Source organism: Tyto alba, unplaced genomic scaffold, assembly GCF_018691265.1.
Source record: "Tyto alba isolate M040663 unplaced genomic scaffold, T.alba_DEE_v4.0 Super-Scaffold_40, whole genome shotgun sequence".
Classification (NCBI taxonomy): Eukaryota; Metazoa; Chordata; class Aves; order Strigiformes; family Tytonidae; genus Tyto; species Tyto alba.
Window position 1 is genome coordinate 50,374,866 of NW_024881316.1, and position 25,455 is coordinate 50,400,320.

The following is a 25,455-nucleotide window of genomic DNA, read 5'->3' on the forward strand; positions in this document are numbered from 1 at the left end:
GAGTGGGGACAGGGATGGAGCGGGGATGGGGACAGAGTGGGGACAGAGATGGAGAAAGGACAGGGATGGAGCAGGGATGGGGAGGGAGTGGGGACAGGGATGGAGCGGGGATGGGGAGGGAGTGGGGACAGGGACAGAGCAGGAACAGGGACACCAGCAGCAGCAGCAGGATGATGGGGACTCAAGCCTGACGGGGATGACACCAAGGGGGACACCCAGAGCTGCCGGACAGTGTCCGTGGGGAAGGTCCCTGCCGGGTCCCCGACCCCCCCGGGGGGCACAACCACCGGGGCCGTGCAGAGGGGCCCCGCCGTGCCCCCCCGGCTCCCGCGGTCCCTCGGCCGGGGATGAACCTTCCCGCCCCACCGCGAGACACTGACGAGAGCCCGGGGAGGATTGGGGATCGCCGAGCCGCTCCCCGCGGCATCAACCCCCTGCGAGGGGGCACCCGGGGCTGCACCCCCCCCTCCCCAGGGCAGCACAAAAACCCCGCTCCCGGTTACCGCCACCGCGGCAGCGGGAGGGGAGGAGGAGAGACATCCCCACAGCGCTCGGCCCTCGCTGAGCTTCTGCGGGGGGGTGACAGCCCCGACCCAGGGGGGCCCGAAGCCTGGGGGAGAGGGGATGGGGAAGGGCTCGGTGGGGAAGGACGGGCTGGGCTGGCGGCAGGGAACGGCCGCTTTCCTTCCTTCAACACAGCAGAAAAGGGTCCCCCCCGCCGGCGAGGAGGGGGGGGTCAGAGCCAGGGGTACCCCCAGCCCCGCCACACCCCCGGCAAGAACAGCCAAAAATTTTTGCTGCAGAAAAGAAAGGACCAGCTCTACCTCCCCGAGCAAGTAATTTCTTAAAAGAGACCAGCCCGCGCACGCCGGGCTCCAGCAGTAGGGTCAGGCGCTGAGCCACGTCCAAGAGCAGCTACAGCCCCCAAGAAAAGATTTTTCTTTGGCCCAAAGGCTCCGGGGGGGGGGGGTGGGTCCAGCCCCGGCCCCCACCTCCTCCGAGGGGCAGGGGCTCAGCCCTCTCCCCCCAGCAAGGCCTGGCGAAACGGGAATTTAATGGGGCCGAGGAAGTAACCGATGCAAGTTTATAAAAGCTTTTATTTGCTCTTGGTATGACCAAGAATGGGACAGTGATCTTTTATACAATTTGATACAGTAAGTGGTACAAAAGAATGTGTCTTAAATAAAAAGCCAGAGTGGAGTAGCAAAAATATTAAAAGATTAAGTAAAAAATTGTAGGCATGGGAATTAATCCTAGACCTTAAGTTGATGCTGTTTTTCCACCGTCCAAGTCCGAGAGGAGGAAGCGCCGCCTTTCCCCTGCCCCACGCCAGCCGCTCCCCGGGGCAGCGCCCAAGCGGTTAAACGCACGGGTAGGATCGATTCAACCTCGGGTTTTAGTTTTATCAAGACCAATTTAATCGTTACTTTTTTTTTTTTTTTGCTGTGACAAAACCAGGTAGGGCTGAGCCTTCCTCGGCGGGCCGGGGGCTGGCGCGGGGACAGTCGCTCTCGCCTCCTTTCCTGGGCTGGCCTGAGGCTTTATTCCACGCACGGGGCTGGGGAGGGGGTGTCTTCCAAGTAGAGGTTTCACAAGCAGTTAGTTTGCTAGCTAGCAGGAAATTTAGATACCGGCAGAAATAAAGTTACTGCAAATTCCTCCAACATTATTATTATTACTTTTTGTTTGGTTGTTTTGTTTTTGTTTTTTGTCTTTTAGCATCTGCAGCGACTCTTGTTGCTCACTCCTCCTCGGCTGGGCCTTGCACTCCACAACACAACACAACGCCAAGCCACGCGGTTAAAATTCATGGTTTTTATATGAACAGAAGTAAGACCATCTAGAAATATTTCAGTTTATTAACTCGGCAAGGAGAATAGGGAACGGAGGTGGTAGCTAGTGGTACCAGCGAGTGGCCTGTTCTCTACCTGTTGGCTTGCAACAAACACAGCGTCTACAAAGGATCCCGAGGGATTTACACAGAGGGAGTGAAGCCCCCAGAAGCAAATAAAAAGCTCACGTTTAAAACAAGGATTATACAAAAAAAAAAAAACCCCTTGATGTCTCGTTCTCCATTTTTCCCTTTTTGATCATGTGAGAAAGTGCAGATTTCACCCAAAGGCAGCCGTCCCCCACTCACATCGCTGCCGGCGGGCGCCAAGCGCAACGGTGCCGGGTGATCCGCCCGTCGCAGCGCCCTGCCCCACCCCGACAGCCCCTCGGCTGGGAAGGGTTCACACACACACACACACACACACACACACACACACACACACAGAGACAAAATGCCAAAGCACGGAGGAAAAAGGGAGACACCTCGGTCTCGTTGCTACGGGGGAAGCCGTTCAGAACTGGGAGTTCCGTGTTAAAACACCGTCATTTCGTTACAACCGAACCAGCCTTAGTTACTACTTGAATTATTGACCCGAGACAGTCCAAAACCCACAAGAGCGAGGCACAAGCTTGTCCAGCTTTAAAGGAGAACGTGAGGCCTGGGGGGGGGGGGTGGGGGAGAAAGAAGAAGCATCTATTTAAAATCTCTTTTTGTCCTTGGCCGGAGCAGCTCTCCTGCGTGGTATTTTAAATGCCAGGCAAGCGCGGGTCCAGCCGGGCAGCGTTGGCCCGTTCCTGCCCGCGGGGGGAGGCTGCCAGGGCCCCGGGGACCCCACGGTGTCAGCCCGTTCCTGCCCGGGGGGGGGGGGAGGCTGCCACGGCCCCGGGGGACCCCACGGCAGCGCCCGCCGCGGGCTGGGAAAGCCAGTCAATCCCCGGGGGCTCCCCCGCCGCCCCCAAGTACCAGTGACTCAGCTTGTAACACTGGGAAAATGGAAAGTTTGCAGGGAGGTAATAAATTAAACTGCCAACTTTTTTTTCTCCTTTTTTTTTTTTTTTTTTCCTCTTTTTTTTTTTTTTTTTTTTTTTTTTTTCCCCTTAAATTGAGTTTCACTCAGCCTTTTGCTAGGCCACCGAACCACTTGTTGGAGCGGCTAACAGTAAGAGAGAACTTAAAAGTTCATGTTAACTGCTGTCAGTTTGGGAACTGCATGTTATATTCATACACATAGAAGTAGACAACCACATCACCCTCCATAGAAAACTAGTGCATGCAAATAACTCTTCCATATCATAAAACCCAACGGCTATGCAGGAGGAGAGAGAAGATATACTAGTGAACTGACATTGGCTAGAGGGAAATTAGTAGGTATCTTCAACATTTTTACCTTGAAAGCTAAATCAGTGCTTTGTATTAAATTTTTGGCAAACATACCACGTTGCCATCCTTTTAATTAACACATCACACCATGAAGAAATGCAAAGAAAAGCAGCATGCAGGCAAAAGGAAAGAGCTGCAAGTGAGAAGAAAAAAAAAAAAAAAATGGCAGCAGGAACAGTTCTGAATGGCTAGATCACCAAAAAGGAGACACAGCAGATTAAATGTTGTTTGCTTTTTTTTTTTTTTTCACCACCCTTTGTCCTCGATGCATTACACCAACAATTACAGAAAGCAATCACAAAAGAGTTCAGTATTTTAAAATGGTCAAGTATGGATGGTATGTCTCCTGCACATGCTTCCACCAGAAGAAAATAAAAGTGAAAACAAAAGTTCCTTTCCACGTAAGGCACAGGACAAAATAAACCCCATTCACAGACTCAAGGCGAAAATGAGTGTTTTCCTGGCTCTCCTGCTGATGCATCTAGAGAATATGGTGACTCAAGCACATTATCCATGACAGAAAATTCCACTGTTGTACAAAATAAATTGTTAATTCTAACTTTTATTCTTATACAATTTGCAGAAGAGAGTTGAGTACGATTGCTATATGTTTTAATGTCAGGAGGAACGGGACTATAATACAACCAAAACGTAGTGGTAAGTTGAGCAGGTACATTAAAAAAATGAAGTCACGGAGATGATTTTCCTATACATGTGGCTGAAAAAAATTATAGTACGCAAGCTGTCCTAAACAGAAAACCAAAGGGAGACAGGAGCTTGTTAAGATGAGGAACAAAACATTGGTTTAAGGTTAAAAACGGGCAGAGTGGTTTGTTTTGCAGCGAGAAAAAAGGGGCGGTGGATGGCGATTGGTGATATAGGAGAACGTTCAGCAACACTTGCTCTTCCAGCCTGTCACCCCACCTCCACTGCTGATATCTACATTTTCACTGTTGGGCTCTTTTACAGGGGTCTGCAAGGAAATAAGTAAAAAGAGTTAGATGACTCTTGAGATATTCTGAAATAAAGTGTTCAGAGCTGAAGAAGCAGCAGCTTACAAGAAGACTGGCATCACCAAATAATATTATGAATAAAGGATAGACAAAGAGCCCCACAGAAATGTAGGGAATCTGTCTCCCCCCCTCCAGCAAAAGCATGCAAAACCAATTTAAGTTTAGTTTTAAATAAACAACAACCGGAAAGCTGGGAAAAAAACAAAACAAAACAAAAAAAAAAAAAAGAAAAAACCAACAACTTTTGAACTTGGACCATCCCAAAATAAACTAAAACTATTTCTAGATCCTGCTCTTAGAACTGACACTTGGACTTTGGTGGAGTAAGTAAATCACAGTGTACAACTAACACAAGCTGCAGTTAAATTATGTGAACTAATGACCTTCAAAAACCACAGAGTAATTATGGATAAAGAGGGGTTGTTCAAAAGCATCTGCCTTCCAGTTAAGCAGGACACCAGCTTCCGAGGCAGCGGACAAAACAGGCTCGCCTGCGTCACGGGATGTAAACTTGGTCAGACCAAAGCAAAAAATCAAAGTCCAGTGGTTTTGATCAGATGCTAACATCTACTTTCAGCTGTTTAGAAGCTAACCTAAACACTCACGACAATACTGGTGTTTAGTCCCCATATTCCTTTTCTTCTTATTCTTTGCCACAGCCTTGCAAGAGTAAACCTCCCCCCCGGTTCTTCAGACAAGCACACCGAGGCCAAAATAAAAATTTAAAGGTCAAAAGGGCGAGTAAGACTCCCTAGCCTGACCTCCTGTTTACCAAGGGATTTCCATCCAGTTTCTCACATAAAGCTTCTCAAAAACTGATTAAGAAACAACCCGGCACTATAAGGGCGAGCCAGACAGCCCCCAGCAGACGCGTATTTCAAAGGGTTGCAAACAGATTCAGCGTTGACCTTGCTCTCCAGTCCCAAGCAGCGACCTCAGCCGGCGTTCTCGGCAGCAGTCAGAGCAGCGGCAGAGGGATGGAGGCAGGCTCCACACCGGGAGGGCCCCTCCGCCGAGCTGGACCGCGGAAAAAAAAACCGCGGAGGGTCGTTCGTTTAGGAGCGAAACGCCCATGCTGGAGTGGGCCGACCCACGCCTCGAGCTCGGCGGAGTTTCAGCGCTGGGGGGGCCTGACCTGACCGGCGGGGGGGAACGTGCCAGCACAGGGTTGCTGGGTGAATCAGGCCCCTGGCTATGGGAGAGCGTCAACTAACCGGGACCAGCCCCGGAGCCACCCACGCGGCGAGCTCCGCTCAGTCCTGCGGCAAAACCCTGGCAGCTATTGGAAGCCGACGCGTTTTTCTACTCAGGGGAGGCGCCAGGGGTGCCAGCCCAGCTGCAGCCCGCAGCTCTGGGCGTCCAGGGTTGGGCGCGGGCCGCCGAGACCACCGCCGGCTCTCCGGCGCGCTGCACCTCTCAGGCTGGGCAGCCAACCACCAGGATGCACCGGTGACCCAGCTGCAATAAAACCTCCAACGAAGCGCAGAGGCTGAGAGGGCCAAATCATCAGCAACAAGGCGGGAGGCGACAGAGCTCGCTCATCTCTTCTACCAACCACATCTAAACCTCCCAAGAGGCGCTTCGGGGTTTTTCGACAGTGCTGTGTGCTGATGGAGAGGGCGGCAGGGAAAGGGCAGTTCTCCTCCACGCCGATTCAAGTGTTTTAACCCCAAGCACGTGTACGCACAACCACGAGTTTCAGGGCCAAGCAACTATGGCTTTACGCTCCTTGGCTCTACGCCTTCTACGCAGCAGCCCTACAGCAACGGAACAGCAAACAAGCTTTAGAAGCACAATACCCCAGGGTACACGTTTGTCTTCACATGCCAAAGTCAAGCGCTGCAACAAGTCAGGTAAACAGCAAAAGCAACGGGAGCTGAAATTTTAGGCTTTTTTTTTTTTCCCAAACAAATCCTGTAAGCACCTACCTTTCGAAGAATGTCTTCTGCTAATGTGAGGAATGCCTTCTCAATGTTTATATTTGCTTTTGCACTAGTTTCGAAAAACCTAATACCATGCTCCCTAGCAATCTAAACCAAGAAAGAAAAAAGGAGGTTAGCGTTACTGTAGTTATTCAATTGGTGCTGCTGTAACTTCGGGATTAGCGGCATTGATAAGCACGTAATATTCTTTTGGCTGTAGCAGGCATCAGAAGTACTAGCTAGGCAAAGTGTCACAAAAGAGGGTTTGGAACTTAACGATTCAGAACCAGCAATTAAAGCGTATTAAATCACAAGTCAATGTTGGAACATAAGACGACAGAAACCGCACAAGCCTGTCACGTGGTAACTGACTTAACAAAGGACGCCTGGAAATCTTTAGTTAGCAGAGGCAGCAGAAACTGCAGCTGAACTCTTTCCGTTCATGGCAGTTGTCTGCAATGCAGCCTCGGAGAAAACATCCCCTAGACTTACAAACAATCAGCAAATCCCGCGGCCTTGCTCATCGTTCCCTGGCACAGCCCCTTGTGGCACCTCGACCACCCCGAGGCGGCGGGCAGTCTTGGCACCAGCCTGCTTCCTTGGACTAGCTCGCTTTGGCCCAACACTTACCTGTTCGCCTTTTGCTTTAGGGACAACTCTCTTATCTTCCATGTCACACTTGTTGCCTAACAGCATCCTCTCCACATCCTCATTGGCGTGCTAAAATGAGACAAGAGACAGGTTTGCGCATCTCCCCCAAGCAGCAGTAAATAGCTACTTCACTTCATTATTTCACGGCTGTTTGAAGTCCGGGCCAGCGTTTACAGGTCTCGGTGTCCTGCACTTCCCTGAGCTGTAACAGAAGGACTGCTAGACACTGTCCCTCCGACTAAACTGCTCCTGGAAGTGCAATGAGACAACAGCTGCAGGTTTGACACAGCTCTACCACCATCCCAGTGCCAGTTATTTCCCCCCTTCCTTCCTTTTTATTTCTGTAGTTTAAAAGTGTGAAGTCTTCCTTTCAGAAGAAGACTAAGTGCTGTTCTGCAACCCAGATCCTCCTAATTAATGACACCAGCCTACCAAACCTTCGTGAGTTTGCATTCAGCAACATGGGAAAAGAATCCACTTCCTGCCCGGTGCTCAGAGGCGTGAGGTTTTACGTGTGCTAGGCAAGCACACCACAGAAACGATGCTGCAAAGCATGACAGGACAAGAACCACCCCACGCCTGGAGCTGCCGGCAGTCAAGCTTCGTACACTGGAGTGGCTCCAGCTGACACTACTGCTTTTTGGTGTTTAAAGGGTCCTTTGCATTGTTTTATTGTAGACAGGGAAGCCTCCTTAACAACTGCAACTAAGCTTTCAACCACCACAAAACCAAACAGCCAGGAAGATAGTAAAAAAGCCTGTTTGCCTGTAATTTTTTTTTTAGAGGAGTAACCGAGTTAGCTAATAAAGAGCAATTACAGCTCTCTAGCATCACGCTGCTCCTCTGGTGTCACAATCATCAGAGCAAGACCACGTGTCAGCTTTGTGCTTTAGCTCTGTCTGCTAAGCACCTCATGCAGGGAAATGGAATGCAGACTGTACCCCGAGCACACAAACCAGGACATCACCAAGGGAAAACTGAAGTGAGCGCCCTGCTAACGCTTGGGATCCAAAGAAAAGCAGGACCACACACACAGGAGTCACCTCTGTAAGGCAAAAGAGAGTGCCAATGCTTTCTCAAGGAAGGCTGAACGAGCAAAACCACCTTGGCTGTGCAGTACTGCCACTAGCCACCAGAGTAAGGAAAGAATAGGCCAAAGAGATCCACCAGGCTAGCAAAGAGATCCAGAAGCCGCGGCACAAAGTGTCAGTTAAGTAACTGAAGTACCCCGAAACCTGCCACCACAGCTGCGTGTGAAGTCTAATCTGAATTTACTTTCACTCCAACAGTCCAGATACTGCTTTAAGGTAACATTACCAACAGAGCCACAGAGGCGAGAGAGCCACGTACCCAGTGCTCCTGCTTACAGTAATAACCCGCTTCACATTCCTCAGGAGAATCACTCCCAGTTTTTTCCTTTCAGGTCGCAAGGAAGAAGAGCAACCAGTCGGCAAAGGTAGATTATGATGTCATGGAGAGTAAGACTCTGAAAATGCTAACTTTTCACGCACACAAACAAAACTGCTTACACAGCAACGGGCTTCTTTCAAATACAGCCAGCCTCAACACAGAAAGCTCTGCACTTGCGCAACTTAAGCAAGAGTGCACGGCACAGTACACCTCTGCAAAATGTGTGAACTTCAAATAATTAAGTATTTAGCAATGATGAATGCGTAATGTTTCTAGGTTGCCTGGCTCTTTCTAAATCAAAGCTTAATCATCCTGTAGAAGAGCCTCCTTGCACAGAATAACAATTCTGAAGAGCAGCTTGCTTATTGAAAATTCTCCTCCTTCAGAGAACATCCTTGGCAATATTAACTCCTTGTGAATGAAGTCACTAAGTGCTTTGGTTTTACAACCATTATTTGCGACAATCCTGTACATAAGTGGGCAACACCTGCCACACATTTTAACAAGAAGCCTCAACACTGCATCTGGAACCTCAGAGGATGACTTCACCCATCATTGCTGCAAACGCACTCCTTCAGTGAGCGCCTTTCATAACAAAAAAAGCTTCCTAAAGTGTCAAACATCCCTTATAAACCCGCAGTAACCATGCAGCCTGCCCAATGTACCTGAAAGCAACGGCAGGAGTTTGTGTGGCACAGGTTGAAAAACATGAGGCCAGCAAAACCACTCTCTTCTCAGACACAATAGCATGAATGACATCCGTTACTCAGCTTCCTGGACACTACTAAAGTGTTTACACATAGCAACTGCAGAATCTAAAGGCCCTGGTTTCAAGTTTACATTCAACTCGTCGCTGAGTTTCTTCCCGAGCTGCTTTACCTCCCGTCCGCCCCGCCTTTCTGTACGCACCAAGTGTGTACTGCTTATGGCAAGGTAGAGTTTCCCATTTCTCATGCTAGGAAATTAAAGTCCCGATATCACGTTTTTGCTCTGTAAGAACCTCTCACCAGCTTCAATGCTTCCACTAGCAATGCCTGACAGCACCCATCTGCTGACGCTCCGTTCTACAGGGCCATCTTCGTGCTTTCTACGAAAATCATGAACCTGGAAAATCTCAACAGTTATTCCAGCTGAGAACAGCATCACAAAAGCAAGAACTAACAGTTGTGCTGCTCTCTAACGTCTCAGAATTCCCAGAGAATGAACTCTTGGGTATCCAGGCACTGAATGTTTCCACATCAGTTTCTTCTGCTTCACTTGACCTTGCTTGAAATTCTACCAGCCCCCTTGTTTGGTGGTACTCTAACGAGGACAAAAAAACTCAGCTATGCAGTTTGCTAACACTCAACAACAGCAGTTTGCTACGCTACCTGCAACAGCCATGATAAACCTTCAAATATTTCACAAAGTCAATTTTGAGGGAGCGGAGGTGATCGTATTTACCTGTGAGGATTTACATGGTCATCCTTATAAAACAGGTTAGTATGAGAAGTGACATATTCCATAGCTACTCCACGGCTTATGGCTTAGTGTTGCTCCTCTGCACACCACCTTGTGGTGGCAGCTCCTCCTGAAAACCCCAACTCCCACTTACTAGCAGACATACTCCTCACCTCTGAGTATTCTCCAGCACAGAACCAAAGTTTTTTCATGTATGAATTTGACATTTTCGGACACCACTAGCTCCCGTGTAGTGTTGCAACCCTTCATGCTGTTGCTGAAGGGAGAGCTGAGGGAGGGAGCAAGGCCAGCTGAAGAACAGCCCCCCCAAGCCCCCGTGTTAAATTACACCTTCTGCCAGGGCAGAAGCAGAAGCTGCAGTCCAGAAGCTGAGTTCCATGGGACTCATCACATGCTCTACGGGTCACGGTGAACAGCTCAATTCTGGGATCTTACAGACATTACTCACCTCGTCTATGTTTCTGAGCCACTTGCTGATGTTTTCAAAGCTCTTGGCATTGGTGATGTCATATACTAGCATGATGCCCATGGCACCTCTGTAATAGGAGGTGGTGATGGTGTGAAATCGCTCCTGCCCTGCTGTGTCCCTGCAGAAAACAGACAAGAGTACGGATCAGAGACAAGCTCTAAAGAACCCAGTACGGTCTATCTGTTAGCCAAGGTCACACAGCCCGGTACGTGCTCTGCTGCAGCGCTGCCCAGGGCTCTGCAATGTTTCTGAAGAGCAGTAGGACACCCTCCAATGCGCACCAGCAGCAGCTCGGGGAATGCCCACTCCCTCCCAGGTGCAGCTGATCACTCGCAGAACAAAACCAGCAAGCTTCAGTAAGCCAGGCTCATGAGGCAACAGAAACTCAGCGCTTGAAGTTCCTCTTTTGGATTTTACTTTAAGGGGGATTGGATTTTTTTAAAAACACACTTCAGAGTCAACTATGGCAAACAAAAGACACTGGACTGTGTAAACTGGCCTTACACGACTACGGTGGCAGAAGATGAAGCTACCTGCTGAACTGCAAAGTGGTAGGTTGCAGTAGGTCCTCTGCTGCCTTATCACAATAAACAAACCCACTATCAAGTCACGGTAGAAAGTTGTTCATTTTAAACTCCGTATTTTTATGGGCAACTTGAAATTTGCACCCGAAAGGAGAAACTTTTATTGCCAAGTTTCGTATCTCAGGAAAGTCTCTCAAAGACTTCCGAGCCTTGGTGGAAGCTGGTAGCGGACAGCACAAAACCAGAAGCAAGAAATGCTCCACCAACCCTTTGACAGGACTGTGAGCTCCAGCAGTGAGCGCATCTGAACAACCCCAGAGACGCTGTCGTCCCAGACACTCTCTCCTGTTACTGACCAGTTCTTCCCAAATGAATATAAAAACAAGCCACTTTAAAACTCCATCTATGATTTTTAAGTTACATACCATAACCACGGACCAGCCTGACTAGACATGGCACAAGCCCAGCTGCCTCAGTACTCAAGTTTCTGTAGAAAGTTCCCAAAACGTTGTAGGTTGTTTAGCAGTGCTGCTGTCTAAGCCAGCAGAGACTGGAACTGTGACCAGCAGTGACTTGACCCAACTATCCAGTCAACACCACCGCGATGCCAGAGAACATCTCTTTCCATTTCAGCAGCTGCTAAGCAGCCACGAAGACGATCACTCAACGTTTTCTGGAACTCAGACTCGACACTGAGAGAAATTTTGTTTTCAGATCGGTTTTGAAAAGCTTTAACTTGATCTTACAAATGTAAATTCCTGAAATTTTATGTCGAAGTATATGAGAGATAAATTTAGATGTAATGTAACATTGAACTGCTGATTTCTATAAGCAATATGCTGGAAATTGATCGTGCAAGATGAATGACAGGATCTGTTTTCCCATCTCATTCAGAGATCTTTAATGGAATGTATGAGATTTGGTTAAACAAACCTGCATGCCATTAAATTGAGAATTAGAAGTTAACTGCATGTTCTACTGTGTCTTTCAGAGGACGTAAACCTAACAGATTATGTGTTTGCAGTGAGTTCTCAGTGACACTATTCACATCAGAAAGACCCGGAGCTGCTCGAGCGGGGCCAGAGGAGGCCACGGAGATGCTGGGGGGGCTGGAGCAGCTCCCCTGGGGGGCCGGGCTGAGAGAGTTGGGGGGGTTCAGCCTGGAGAAGAGAAGGCTCTGGGGAGCCCTTCGAGCGGCCTCCCAGGGCTTAAAGGGGGGACAGGAGAGGTGGGGAGGGACTCTGGATCAGGGGGTGGGGATGGAATGAGGGGGGACGGTTTTGCACTGAAAAAGGGCAGATTTAGGTGAGATCTGAGGCAGAAATTGTTCCCTGTGCGGGGGGCAAGGCGCTGGCCCAGGGTGCCCAGAGCAGCTGTGGGTGCCCCCTCCCTGGAAGGGTTCAAGGCCAGGTTGGACGGGGCTGGGAGCCCCCTGGGCTGGGGGAAGGGGGCCCTGCCCGGGGCAGGGGGGGGCACTGGGGGGGATTTGAGGTCCCTTCCCACCCAAACCAGTCTGTGATTTGATGACAAGGTAGAATCAAAGGTGTCGCCAAATTTAAACTGGTCTAAATTGATATTACACATTCCCTAACTGCCTTCAGAAAGGCACACCGTTCCCCCCCAGACACACATTTCCTTGCTCACAAATCAGTAATCTCAGAAAAGGTGACGGACTGCAGCTGAACTAGTTCAACTCGTTTCCCTCTCAATTGTTCCTGAGGTCACAGCAAATGCCTTGGCAGAACATGGACACCACCAGGCACCCAGTCCTGTGAGAACTCAGCTCTCCCCACTGCTCTGTCACCTACAGTTGAACCAACAAACGCTGACTATAGTTGCCAAATCAATTTGTTTAAGTACACGTCAGATTGCTAGCCAGGTATCAGTTGACAAATGAGGAGTAAATGAAAAGGCTCAAAATCTGAAGATACCATGGAGGAAGAGTTCCTGAGCTGAAGAGGAAATGCTCTACAGACTTTCTTCTCAAAGAGTCTTACCACCTTCTGTTTGGCTCAGACCCCAGATCACAGTTTTGAGGCTGATTGCTCTCGAGATTTTACCTCCTCCTAGCAAATGACGAACACCAGGAAGAGGGCAAAGAGGAGAGGAGGAGGAACAGGGGCAGGTCCCAAACCTGAGCACCTCTTTGTTCAGAGATGTTCTAACAGGCCGTGCTGCGCAGAGGTCTGGCTCACTGGCGGTAGCCAAGAGGCAGCCCAGTCCATTCCCTGGCTCTACAAAACGTTGAGGAATTACCCACATTATTCCCAAAAGATGCCTGGTGTTCTGCTGGAGACCTCTGACGACTGCTGGCTTGAGTCCCTTTCTCTTGTTTCCTTCCTTTCCCATTTGAAAGTTTCTCCTGATGGCACGCTTGCGTCTTCTTTAGGCCAGCAATCCTTGTCTTCCCTTTCACAGGTAACTAGAGAAGTTCATTTTCCTTCTTTCTACAACTAATTTTGTGTTCTCAAACATAGCTCTTGCACCTTCACTGAACTTTCTCAAGCCACCTCAAGTTCTTTAGACCTTACTGGCCAAACATCTAAGATAAGCAGCCTCACCCATTACTCTCTCCGGACTCCCTCCAATTTGCCCCCACCTAAGCCAAACCCAGGACACCACTCCAGCTGAAGTCTTTCCAGCCTTGTACAGGAACATTTTCTAGAAGCCTTGGGCACGCCTGTTTATGCATCCCATTCCCTTTCCTCATGGAAATGGGAATTTCCTCATGGAATTTTCTGACATTTGAATAATTGATTACACATACTGAACTTGCTAACTTTGCATTTGTCTCTACTGAATTTCACAGGACTTTTTTCAATGACATTTCTCCAATCAGTCAAAAGCAATCTGAATTATAATTCAGTTCTCTATACAATTTATACTTTGCAACTTCATCTTCTCCTGTTTACCTTAAATAGGATAACCATACTCTTTATTCCCTTCACCCCGACATTAAAGAAAACCTTGCCTATCGTGAGCCTCCGGACACACTCCTGCAAAATATCTCAACAAAACTCTTACTCACACACCATTTATTTTCTCGTGCCGTGAGTTTTGTATTCATTTGACAGCATCTTCACCCAAGTCATTTCCCCCGAACGTGCTGATATCCAGCAGGACAGTGTCAGAAAAGCCTTACCAACAACATCAAGACATTCGGCATCTGTAATTTCTCCCACCACAGTAAGAATTCAGACTGATTTTACACAACTTGGCACTGGCAACACTTAGTTGTTACTCACTGCTTGTCACGTCCGATGCACCTACAACTAACTTTCTTAGTTAATTCCTCCAGTGTTTTTTCTGGCAACTGAAGCTAAGCTAATGGATGAAAAGAAAGCTGGGCAGGAAAAAAAGAAAGAACCTGGAGAGTTTCCCCTCCCACACCTCCCCCCCCCCCTTTTTTTTTTTTTTAAGTACTATATTTGACCTTTCCCCTTCTTAATGGATTCTCCATTCATTATTCAGAGATAACTCTTAATGGATGTGAGATTAGAGAACTGACTGAAGCAAACAGAGGAAATGAGTTATGGTTTTCAAACTGCCTATGACTGATGAATCCACCCTGAGCAAATGGCACAAGGCAGTCTGAGACCCCATGTCTTGTTTACTGCCCTGGCTTTCCATTCTTTTGTTCAAACCTCTAGGACGTAAGAATATTCTCCAAAGCTATGAGCGTGCAGTAAATCCTCGATGGAGGCAAAAGCATTTGTGGAAGCTAGCTAGCTTTCCAAGCTAAAATAAATGTAGACAAGGGCTATTAAGATAGCCAAGGAAAATGAAGCCCTACTGCACAAGAGGAAATGGAGAGAACTTGGTTTGTTTAGCTGCAAAATGAAGACAAAGAAGGTCATCCTGTGGGACTAGGGAAAGCAGAAGCACAAGGAAACTAAAAAATCTATTTAAATTATTCTCAGGCTGACATTAAAGTATGCATAAGTCATATCATTCTAGAGGTTTAACCAACAGAGAAAGGAATTTCTGGGACAGCTTTCCGGTTGACCTAGCAGAGACTAAAGAAACCTTAAAATGTACTACGATTTGTTTATGAAAGATTTACAGGGATGCAACAAGAAGTGATTACATCTGATGATCTGTGAAGATCCTTCCAGTCCACGAAGCTTGAAATAAATGTCTTCAACATATTAAACCAAATAATTCCTAGCAAAATATTCTTAAGGATTTTATTACTCTCCCACTGTTTCTTCTTATAATATTTTTAAAACTATCCAGGAGAATACTGCATTGAAGAAACTGTACTGCTGACACCAGGCACACTCTGGAAGCTTTAGTGACCGGGTCAAAGACTTTCCTTCCCAAAGGAACATCTGTAAGATACTTCATGACCAGCAAATTTCAGCTTTTCTGAGAAATATTCAGCCCCCCCCAAAAAAATATAGTGAGTGTAGTATCTAATTGTTTTATAGGAAGTCAGGCTGACATGCCAAGAAAATCTCTTCCACCTTGAGCTACGCACACAGTGAACAGTCTCAAAAGCTCTTGGCAGCAAGAGTTAACTTTTAGATGTTCCTAGGGTAACTGCAAATATTGATGAGACTGACTGTGCACTAGTTGCTGGTGCCGTCTGCAGCTTTGGCTGTTCACCTCCATACTTATTAAATGCAAGCACTTCTTGCACTAACAGGGAATTTCCACACGTGTAACTATTTTGGATAGCCACACATCTCTTTTCCCTGGACTGGTGTTCCACGTCAGGCTATGTTTGCAATAAGCTCATTGCTGAATAAAACAAAATTCTGAGGGCACTTCTCTAGCCATGTAGAAGTGTTTCCAGCAAAGATGCACTGGTAGGAAAATGTTACTTTCTGGTCTTCTATACAATTACGAGCTGCATACTAAAAAAAAAAATAAGGCTGTTTCTAAAATTTGGAATCAGTCAACGAGACTGCAGGAAAACAGGCTGACATATAAATTTTATGTAAAAGACAGGAGGGTGAGAGTAGCAGCTAAGTAGGAAAAAAAAAATTAAAATGTCTATGTCTGAATTGCTGAGTTAAGTGTTTTTCAGTTGACTACAGAAGCAATTTTGCCATCATGCTGCTTCCATACTAAAACAACACTATCAGGTGTGACTGCTTCACACACTGCTGAAGAGAAAAGGATCATTTGTCTTACCCAGCTCTGGAAGCTCTTCAGGATCTAGCCTTTCAGATCTCAACTTTCTGGCCTTAACGATGCGAGTCACTGCCCTGCAGCAAGCCTGTCCCAGGCACAAGAAGAATCAAGCACTCGCTAACTTGCACCTACTGTCGTTCACCTCGTATCAGAGTTCCTTGTTCTGCCTTGACAATGCACAATGCCCACTGACACAATGGCAGGGACCTGCACGGAAACTGGTAAACAGAAAATTCACAAGTGAGGAATCAACAGCAGTTAGCCCCCATGAACTCCTGCCACGCTAACTCTTCGTACAGCTCTCCTCAGCTATTTTGCTTACTCCTTAAAATCAGTTGAAGACTAGACGTGTATACACCATGAGGCTGTTTAATGAAACTTGGGACTACTTACTTCTCTGAGAGCACCCAAGCAGACCTCTTGAAAAGGGTAATCACTCACCATTGCTCCCATAACCTCAGTCTGTTCATAATCCCTAAATTAATCAAAATCCCTAAAACCTGCAGTAACTTCTTAAACAGCTTTTGGCCCTACCCCACTGCTGCAGCATCCCACCATCAGCACAGGGGTGTTTGGGATTTTTTTTTTTGTTTTGGATTCACTCTCCCAACATCAACATCCCGTAATTCCACCTCGGGATCACCTCTTACAGTTCCTCATCGTCTCCCCACGTCTCGGAGCCTGTGAACAGAGAGTCCAGAAAGCGGCTGTATTTTCTACAACCAATTTCCACAGGTTATTCTTGAATAAATGGGAAGAGGGCTCCTGGGGTAAATTCTCCTTCAATAGCAGAACAGGATACATCATGATCCTCTTACTTGTCAAGTTCTAGTCTGAAATACCTGGCTGATCCGTTTTGTTTGGTTCCCCCCCGCCCCCTTTCATTTTGCTCCCATTACGCTGAACTGGAGCTTCTCCCAGAGTTTCCCACTCCTGCTGGTGCATTTCCAGCAACTTTGATTTCCACTGTCCTTAAACTTTGAGAGTCCTCCCTCCTCTTCCACGTCTGCTATCACTATGTATTTTTTGGATGACAGCAACATTTCCTTTCAGCCTTCACTTCACCAGGATGAAAAACCTAGATCTGACTTCTGTGCATTCTCACAGGCACATCAGAGCCGTACCTTGCCAGGCCAGAGGACTTCCAGCTTCCATTTTTGTGTAGTTCAAGGACTTCTGGAGCCAGAGATCACATCTGTCTATTTAACAATCCAAAACAGACTGTTCCTTTGTGAAATCCCTTGTGAACCTGCGTGCATCTGCAGCTACCACAGCATCTTGTGATGAGGAGTTTCACAGCTTAACTTCATTTCCTTGGGTTTTGCACATGCCACCTTCAAGCCTTACGCTAGAATTAATGCTCTGGTACTGGAAGAGGCAGTGAGTTACATCAATCTCTACCTACCTTTTCCAGTATAGTCGTCATTATAAAAATGTGCTTTGGTCATTTCTCTGACATTCTGAAGAATTCTATACTTTCCAGCTGTTCCTCCTAAAATAGCAGTTACATCCCTCTGATCGTCCTGCTTGCCTCTTTCTAAGGCCTGCTAATCAAAAGTGTGTATTATGTTAGACTGTGACACTTACTTCCCTGCCCACTGGAAATGATCACACCCAGAAAAAACAGATTTAATTTTTCAATTGCTACATTAAGCTAACAAGTTTAGTGAATCACAGGATGCCTAAGCCTTTTGGTTTCCATTTCAGAGCAATTCTGAGTTCTTGGAGTGCATGATGTTACACTCTTCATAGCTGAATTCTTACCTCTACTACCCCGTTCCTCTAAAGCTTTTGCAACACCACCACCTTTTCCAAGAGCAGTAACCTCTCATTTTGGTCCTTTTATTCTCCCTCCCTTCTCTGTACTATCAGCATTACTGTATTAATCTTTTTCAAACACATTCATCAGTGTCAACCCTCCCAGGCCCCACCCTTCATAAGCATTTCCACTCCCAACTCTTTACTCCAATTCCTTTCTCCCAAATGCTGTACTAAGCCCACCACGAGTGACTTTCCATACGGCATCGTATCATATACTGTCACATCAACAGTTTTTTTAAACAGACAAGTAGTACAATAACCTAACGAAACCTAAGGTGATTCTCGATGCTTCTACATGCTTCCACCCACAACTTCACAGGCCAGTAGTCCTCCTGATGGATCTGTCCTGAACAAGCTCATTCCTGCAGGCCAGGCCTGAGCTCTCTGTCCCATCCTCCTCCTTGCTTGCAGCCCGCACACCGCACCGGCCTTGCCCAGCCTCGCCGAGGCTCCTCCGGAAGCTCCATCCACACAGATTTGCTCCCACTTGCTGCCCGGTCCCACCGTTCTCCACCTCCTCTTGTCCCAACCTCCCCTTCCCCATTTCCACATCGTTTGGCAACAGGCAAGTTTATGGAAAGGCTTTAATCCTGGCTCGATCCTTACTGAACAGCAACCCCACTTTTTTAATAGCTATGAAGTATCAAGTTGCTTATCACCTCTGGCAAAGTTTAACTCAGCATGACCTCTGCATTCTTGCTCTACACACCTACATATATATATATGTATTTTAGAGGTCAAGGCATGAGTGAGATACTGCCACGTCTGCTAATTTTCTACACCCAGGAAGAGAAACAGGTAGGTAACCCACTGTGTGGGAAAGGAGCTGTGCTATACTAGAAAGTGTGGCTTTGACCTGTTTTCTGTAAAGCTGATTGCCCATTGCGACTGCACCCCCACCAAGGAGTGCAAAAGCCAGCACTAGCCACGGCAAAACACAGGCACACAGCTTTGCAGGCAGCCAGAGAGCAACTCCTCCACCAGGACAACAGCACGAGAAAGATTTAATATGTGGGTGATGGAGGACTATACGGATCAGTGAGAGGCAGATCAATATAGTCATTTTGAACTGAGGGACAGTTTATTTCTATGGCTGTATGTGAAAAGAAATACACTTTTCACCTATGTAAATAACAAATACTACATAATCAAATATTTAATCACTCCCATGGATGTAGAAACCTTATTCTGTGAGTGACAGGTTTGTCCAGCCGTCACTTTTGCCAGTGACGGCTCACTGAACACAGCTCCTTCATAAATATTGAGCAACTGTATGTAAAGAAACTCTGTCATATTTGGGAAGCAGCTAACACATACTAAGTTCTTTAAGGTACAAAATTCCGTCACCATCTGTCATTTCGCAAACAGCTGAATGTCACTATTCTGAAAAAAAAAAAAAAGTTTCAATCTGAATAAGCATCGGTAATAATAGTAATGATGATGATAACAATGACAAGGCAAAATTACCTCTCATTCTAATAAAAGCGACTTTTAGGAAGCGAGAAAATAGCATTATGGGAGGCTGGACAAAGACACGGTGGCACTCTGGGGAGCTGCAGCTGGTCCCACGCTCGTGGGGCGTGCAAGGAACAGGGCGAGAGGAGAGGCGCTCTCCAGATGGGGGGACCCGCAAGTGAAACGGCGGGCATTCCTCCTCTGAGCACGGACACACAAACACAGGCACGCCTGCAACGCAATTCTAACTGAAAAACTCTGTTTTCTCTTCACCATCGGTCCCTTGTTATCTTCTGACCAGGTTAATCAAGTACGGAGCTGTGTCCCAGTGGATAGGCACCGACGACTCGGAAGACAGGTTCTGCTGATTCAGGTACATCACCTCCTGGGTTTACTTCAGTTATAAAAGCACAACCCATACTCTGGATGCAAGAAAAGCTACAACAGCAGCCTCGGGTTTACAAGGGAAATATTCCACTAAATGCATCCCTTGCTTGCTAAACTGCTGCAGTGGGAGTGAAGTGTAGTTCTGGAAATACGTTACACAACTGCTAGCAGTACAGGGCAAGTTTAAATACAGGAAGTGGTGATTAAAAATAGATGCATTGCACAAAGTATCTTCACCAAAAGGCACTACTGTTGTAGCCACCAAACCACTGCTGGGCGAAACTCCTTGTACAGGAAAAGTTGAAAACTACAAAGCCTAGATTTCTTTTTTTTTTGTGTGTGTGTGTGTGTGTGTTTTTTTTTTTTTGTTTGTTTGTTTGTGTTTGTTTGTTTGGTTTGGTTTTTTTCCCCAAAAAGCACATGCCATCAGAACTTCATTTTCTGCTTTCCAAGTTTCATTTCAAATGTGAAATTTTAAGCTGGCAGGAACAAGAAGCAGATTCAGACAATGATCTTCCAACTTTGCAATGTTTATAAGTTGCAATCTCATAAAGCTCAGCTCACTCAAACCCCTCTTTGTTTCCCTAAGCCACTAAACCCCACAATGCATACAGCTTCTTTATGGCTTGCTTGTCAACATACACATTAAACATCCTCAAGTAGTCCACATTTTCAGGTCTTACATTTCACGACAATTTTGTCCTAAATTTAATCTAACACTTCCTTTAAGTCGTTCCAGTGTTTTGCCCTACCCTTGTATCCCACAGTAATTCCCAGCACCTACCCTGCTGGGGTAAAAAAATCCAACTCAAAACAATTGTTAGGAGTCACCATTTGATCTGGGTTGAAAAATCTGAATGTTAACAGTCCGGCGAAGTCGTGCGGCAAGAGCTGCCCAGGCAGTCAATCAATGAAGCTGCATTACACCTGCATGCCTCTCGCTAATGCTCTCGGTTCCTTCCTCTCCGCTGCTCAGCTTTCGGCTCCCGGTTGATCTATACCCATCCTTCCTCAGACAGCTCCATCTAAAACGCTGCCCTGACGAACACGGTTACCCTTTGTGGCTCCCCGCCGCAGCGTTCCAGCGCACTCGGTTGCTTCATCATCCAAGTGCTTCCTTATCGACCCGCTACGGAGTTTATATACAACAAAATCAACGCAGACAGCTCCTTCCTTTGCGGGACACAAAACAAATTAACTGAGGTGGCCAACTTCTGCGAAGGAGGTGCTCATAGACTGGGGTATGAGCAACACCTAGGAGGCAAGGCGCGCGCTCGGAGTGGCGGTAACGAGGGGCATTCAGCACACATTCATTCGGAAGGAGAACAGCTCAGCCGGTCCTGCGCCCAGACGGAGGAAGACTGGTGCCACCTCCCAACTGGAACCCATCCATCTGCATCTACAAACATCAACATTATCAAGCCATAAAATGTTTTTATTACTGGGGGGCCAAAATGGGCAAATTCATGTTCTAAACAAATACAAGTTCCAGACTCTCAGTAACGCTGGAGAACGCACCAGCAATACGCGTATGCGGTTGAGGAGGGAGTCTAAAACATACAGGCTAGGGAAAACCATTAGCTTTCCTGACCTGACTTGTTACAGGGCTATTAAACCACAAGAAAAGTCTCTAGTTAGACAGCAAGCTAAAAGGAAAGAGTTCAAGTTTTGCCTCATGTTAGGCTTTCCTACGGAAAAGCAGTCTTGTTTTCAGCCAGCTGAGAAACTCTCCAGCTTACCATGGAAAAATGTAAAGTAAGTTTAGATGTGGATTACAATTCCTCGCTGACACAAAGCAAGGCTACTAGTCAATTTATGGTCATAAATTCAAAGCAACTCCTAATTAAAAAATTCCAGGTTTAAAACACTTCCCACTAAATCACAGACGGCGAGGATCCTGTCCTCCCAAACAGGAGATCTGCCAACAGCCTGTCCAAGGGAGCAGTCAGCGACAGTGGTTACAAGCACAACACAGATCTCTTCCCCGTTTCTTAAAAAAAGTTCAGGGAAATACATACATGGACCTTTAGCACTACTGAAAATGCAAAATACAGTTACAAAATTAGATACCTGAATGTAATATTGGGAAGAGTAAACTCTTCTCACGAAAACCTGCTTCTGAAAGCAGCCATCCAGACAGATGCCACCCCGGAGCTTCCTGGGTGTATTACTCACCATATCTGTAGCTTGATCTTCTTTCCTTGTAATTCAACAGTTTTAATCTTGAAGTCTATCCCTAAAATAGACAAACATACAAATAAGTAATTAGTATTTATTTACACAAAAGCAATTCCACATCAACTCACAACTGCTCCAGACAGAAGAACAGCTTTTTTCCTCTTTTACTCAATCGTCAGGTAAGCCAAGGATGTCCAAGTAAGCTGGAACGCAAGAGGAGCGTGCCAACCAAGGCAAACGGGGCCTCAAAGGGTCTACAGACACCTTCAGCTAACATTGTTAAGGTGATCTGGTTTGTAAAAGGTTTTAAGTTTCTTGCTTGTTTTTAAGAATGGAAAACATCAGAATTTGCCATCTTTCTGGAGAACTTCCAAAAAGAAATTTGGGAGTTTGGGTATAAATTTAAGCATCCTAAACAACAAAGCAAGCTTTCTTCTTCTTTGTTTGTTTTGTTTTTAAAAAGATTATTTCCCCCAAAATTATTAAACTTACTTGCATATGCTGAAAAATTATGCAAAGTATTGTAGTGAATTTTAATTTCTTTTTTTACTCTGAACTAATCCTTGTGATACCACCATTTCAGAAACCTCTCCAAAAACCCCGCCTCTTTTCCCCAAGGTTCTCTCCATTCATCTTCTGAAGTAATCTACCTGTAAGAATAACATTAACTATAGAAATCTTACCATTTACTGCCTGTTTAACAAAACTCAAAGCAGGCAGAGAGCCTACGCCAGAGCACGTGACATAACTCCAGACTATTAAAACCAGCTATTTTGCTTTTTACACCGTTGAAACAAGCAGCAGAAGCCCTAAACTGTCTCCTGAGCTGAACACACACACGCGTGGTTTAGAGACAGTCAATCTCAAGCTCCAGTAGTGTAAGCAGAAGGGCTTAAGCAACACAAAGCTTTCAAGGGGCAATAAAAGGCAAGTTATCAGCTAAGTTGGGACCCAACCGCCACGTCTCTTCGTCCTGGTCCATCCCCGCTCCAGCCTCCGACGTGGTAAAAAAAAGCAGGACTCGACAGAGGTGTGCAACCACAACTCACAAGTATGAGTAAGGTTTTTTTTCCTTTTAATACCGACTAATACAAAATAATTCACATGTTAATTTGTAGCGAAGCTGAAATGGTAGTACAAGGAAGTGAGTTACTGTAAGATTTGAAAGGACCGAGGAGATGGAGAACTGTCCTAAGAAGCCTAGGGAAAGATGAAACTATCAAACCAAAGAGAGATCATTAGCAGAGATCGGTACTGTAACTAATATTTAATAGTTTCATTATTAATTCTGGTATAATAAGTTGTCCTGTTTGAAGTCTACTGCTTACAAAAGTGAGAGGCATTGTACAAAGGATGGTTAAAATAAACAGATAAACTTCAAGACAGAATAAACACAAAGGGCAGGTGTCAGCAGTACAAAACACAACTTTACATGCCTGTTAATTAAGAATTTCTTCCGTGAACCAGCAGCTGCTGTCAGATGACAAAGAAGAAAGACGGAGATTACCATTTTACTTTCACAGAGTAACTCAGACCCGATGGAGAAGCAAGCCTCGAATAAGCAAACACAGTCTCGCAAGCACCCGGTGAGAAACTTCCATTGAGGCAGGGAGATATGAGCGCCGTTGTGCAAGCCCTTGGTGAAATCTCATTTGTGCAACGTGCACAAAACTACTCGCTCTTCCCCAGAAGAGACGGGCTCAGAGCAAAACGGATGCCATGCAAGACAGGCCGGGAGAACCTCCCCTGCCAGCTCCTCCACAGCAGAAGAGGCTGGAGGACCATGTCCCGTTTCAACCTCCTCTTCCCCAAACTGCCTACAGGAATTACCAGCACAGACTGCGTCAGAGGAACAGGAACGCTGCAATCCATCTTCTCAAACTGCTCTGACAGTAATCAGATGCCAGAGTTCTGACTTTCAATTCAACTCAAAGAAAACACTGCTGATAATTTTTCACGCTTTCCAAAAATCTGTTTATATTTAGAGTTTTCAAAAGGCAGCAGCTGCAATCACAAATTTCCCCCCTAAATCTACAAGGTCATTTTATACCAAGGAAGATTAAATAGAACTTATGAAACACGGTACTGTGCAAAAAGTCTACATGGGAAGTCTGCTTTAAACTCCACCAAGCCCAACTCCTTTTAGCTCTAGTGCAGACACTACTTCATTTTAACATTTACAAGTTAGTAAAATCTTTTCACATAAAAATCAAGATACCAGAGCCTCTCTGGGAAAGGCTACACAATTTTAGGTGGTGGTAGGGAGGAGAATCCCCCTCCCCACCGGCCTGTGTAGCGCAGGGGCAGGAATGGGGACGGCACTTGCTCAATGGACACCTACCGCACATGCGGCCAAAAAGGAAAATGAAGAATAACCCTTAAACAATTACCAAATGCATCTCCTCACGGAGCCTCTTACAGTTACCAAGTACTTCATAAACACGAGTTGGAGTGTAAAGGGGCAAAAATTCCCCATTTGTAAGGATTTAAAGCAGCACAGGGACCAAGGGCCGAGGTTGTCCACTAGTTCTAGGACCTCAGCTTGAGAGCTTCAAGACCTCCATTTCAGGCCAGTGCTTCATTTTTTTCCAATTAGTCAAAGCACTATTTCAACATTCACATTAAGTTACTTTTATGAATTAATATAGCTAGTATCATATGTATGTGGTTTGAAAAATAAACCCACTGAATGATTAATAGCCAAACATACAGAATTGCCTCAAATACTTTATCCTCACGTTTTGCAGCATTTAACCAAGTTCTTTGCTATGATGTAGTGTTCCACAGCAACGCTATCTAACAAATAAATAGAGCATTTGCCAAAAGATCATAAATAAAAGTATTGCATGCAGCAACACTTCTGCCCCGATAAAGCAGGATGTTTGACAGCCACTTTTTATGCATTAAGATAAAGTAAGCTATTAACCCAGCCAAAGAAATTAACTCTTCTCTGCGCTGAGAGGGACTTAGCTAACTCCAGTATTTGGGGATAAAATAAATCTTTAATCCCTTGTTATACTCAGCTTCCATTCCAACTACACTATAATACTAGTTCAGTCTTTGTAACAGAAAGATGGTTATAAATAGCAGCAACTATTTGCCTCTAAATACTTTCAAAGTAGTTTTAACAGACTGGAAAAAATAGCCTTCTGCATCACTATAATGCCCACTCCATTCTAGGTCTTTCCAAAGAAGTTGCTGGCAACATTATACTGGCAGAAACACAAAGGCTTCCGAGAGAAGAGATTACAGTAACATTAAGTTCAGGAAAGAGTTTAAGAGGGTAACGGGTATAAAAATTGAATGGCATGCAGAATGGACATACAACTATCACAGGAGACTAATGACAGAACTAATGAATTAAAAATGAGCGTGAAATTACTCCCTCATTAAGTATCAATAGGATATTAATCAACTTCAACAGGGCAAACTGGAATTCACAGAAAAACATGGAAGTATACTTCCAGCCTATTAAACACTTATTATAACTTCATACTTTCAAATACAGATTTGGAAACGTTTGTTACTCTTCAGTACAGCTCTCAGTTTAAAAGTGAAATCTCCTTACAGGCAGATCATCCCAGGTTTCTGGCTCAATTCCAGGTTTCCTTCCAATTTCAAGTCTTCTACCAATTGCTTATAGCAACATATGGGGGCCCAGCTCTGACCAAAAACTGAATTAGTAGCTTTAAAAAAAAAGAAGACAGAGCTATTTATGGATTCTTTAGGTTACTGGTCTTCAAGTATCAAGGCTTAAGAAGTACCATTAGTTGATCTCACGGTATGTGCAAACAAGATCTGCCCTTACACA

General features: G+C 45.9%; 1 protein-coding gene across 1 annotated transcript in view; it reads right to left on the reverse strand.

Moving 5' to 3' along the window:
- Positions 1–1,077: 1,077 nt before the first annotated feature.
- RAB10 (RAB10, member RAS oncogene family) overlaps positions 1,078–25,455 on the reverse strand; it is a 51,235-nt gene continuing 26,857 nt past the window's right edge. The window contains exons 2-6 of the mRNA XM_042802907.1: positions 21,642–21,702; positions 10,120–10,258; positions 6,780–6,869; positions 6,156–6,257; positions 1,078–4,187 (exon numbers count right to left, since the gene is read on the reverse strand). Coding sequence (XP_042658841.1) covers positions 4,104–4,187; positions 6,156–6,257; positions 6,780–6,869; positions 10,120–10,258; positions 21,642–21,702 — 476 coding nt within the window. The 3' untranslated portion in view covers positions 1,078–4,103. The remainder of the gene's footprint in view (positions 4,188–6,155; positions 6,258–6,779; positions 6,870–10,119; positions 10,259–21,641; positions 21,703–25,455) is intronic.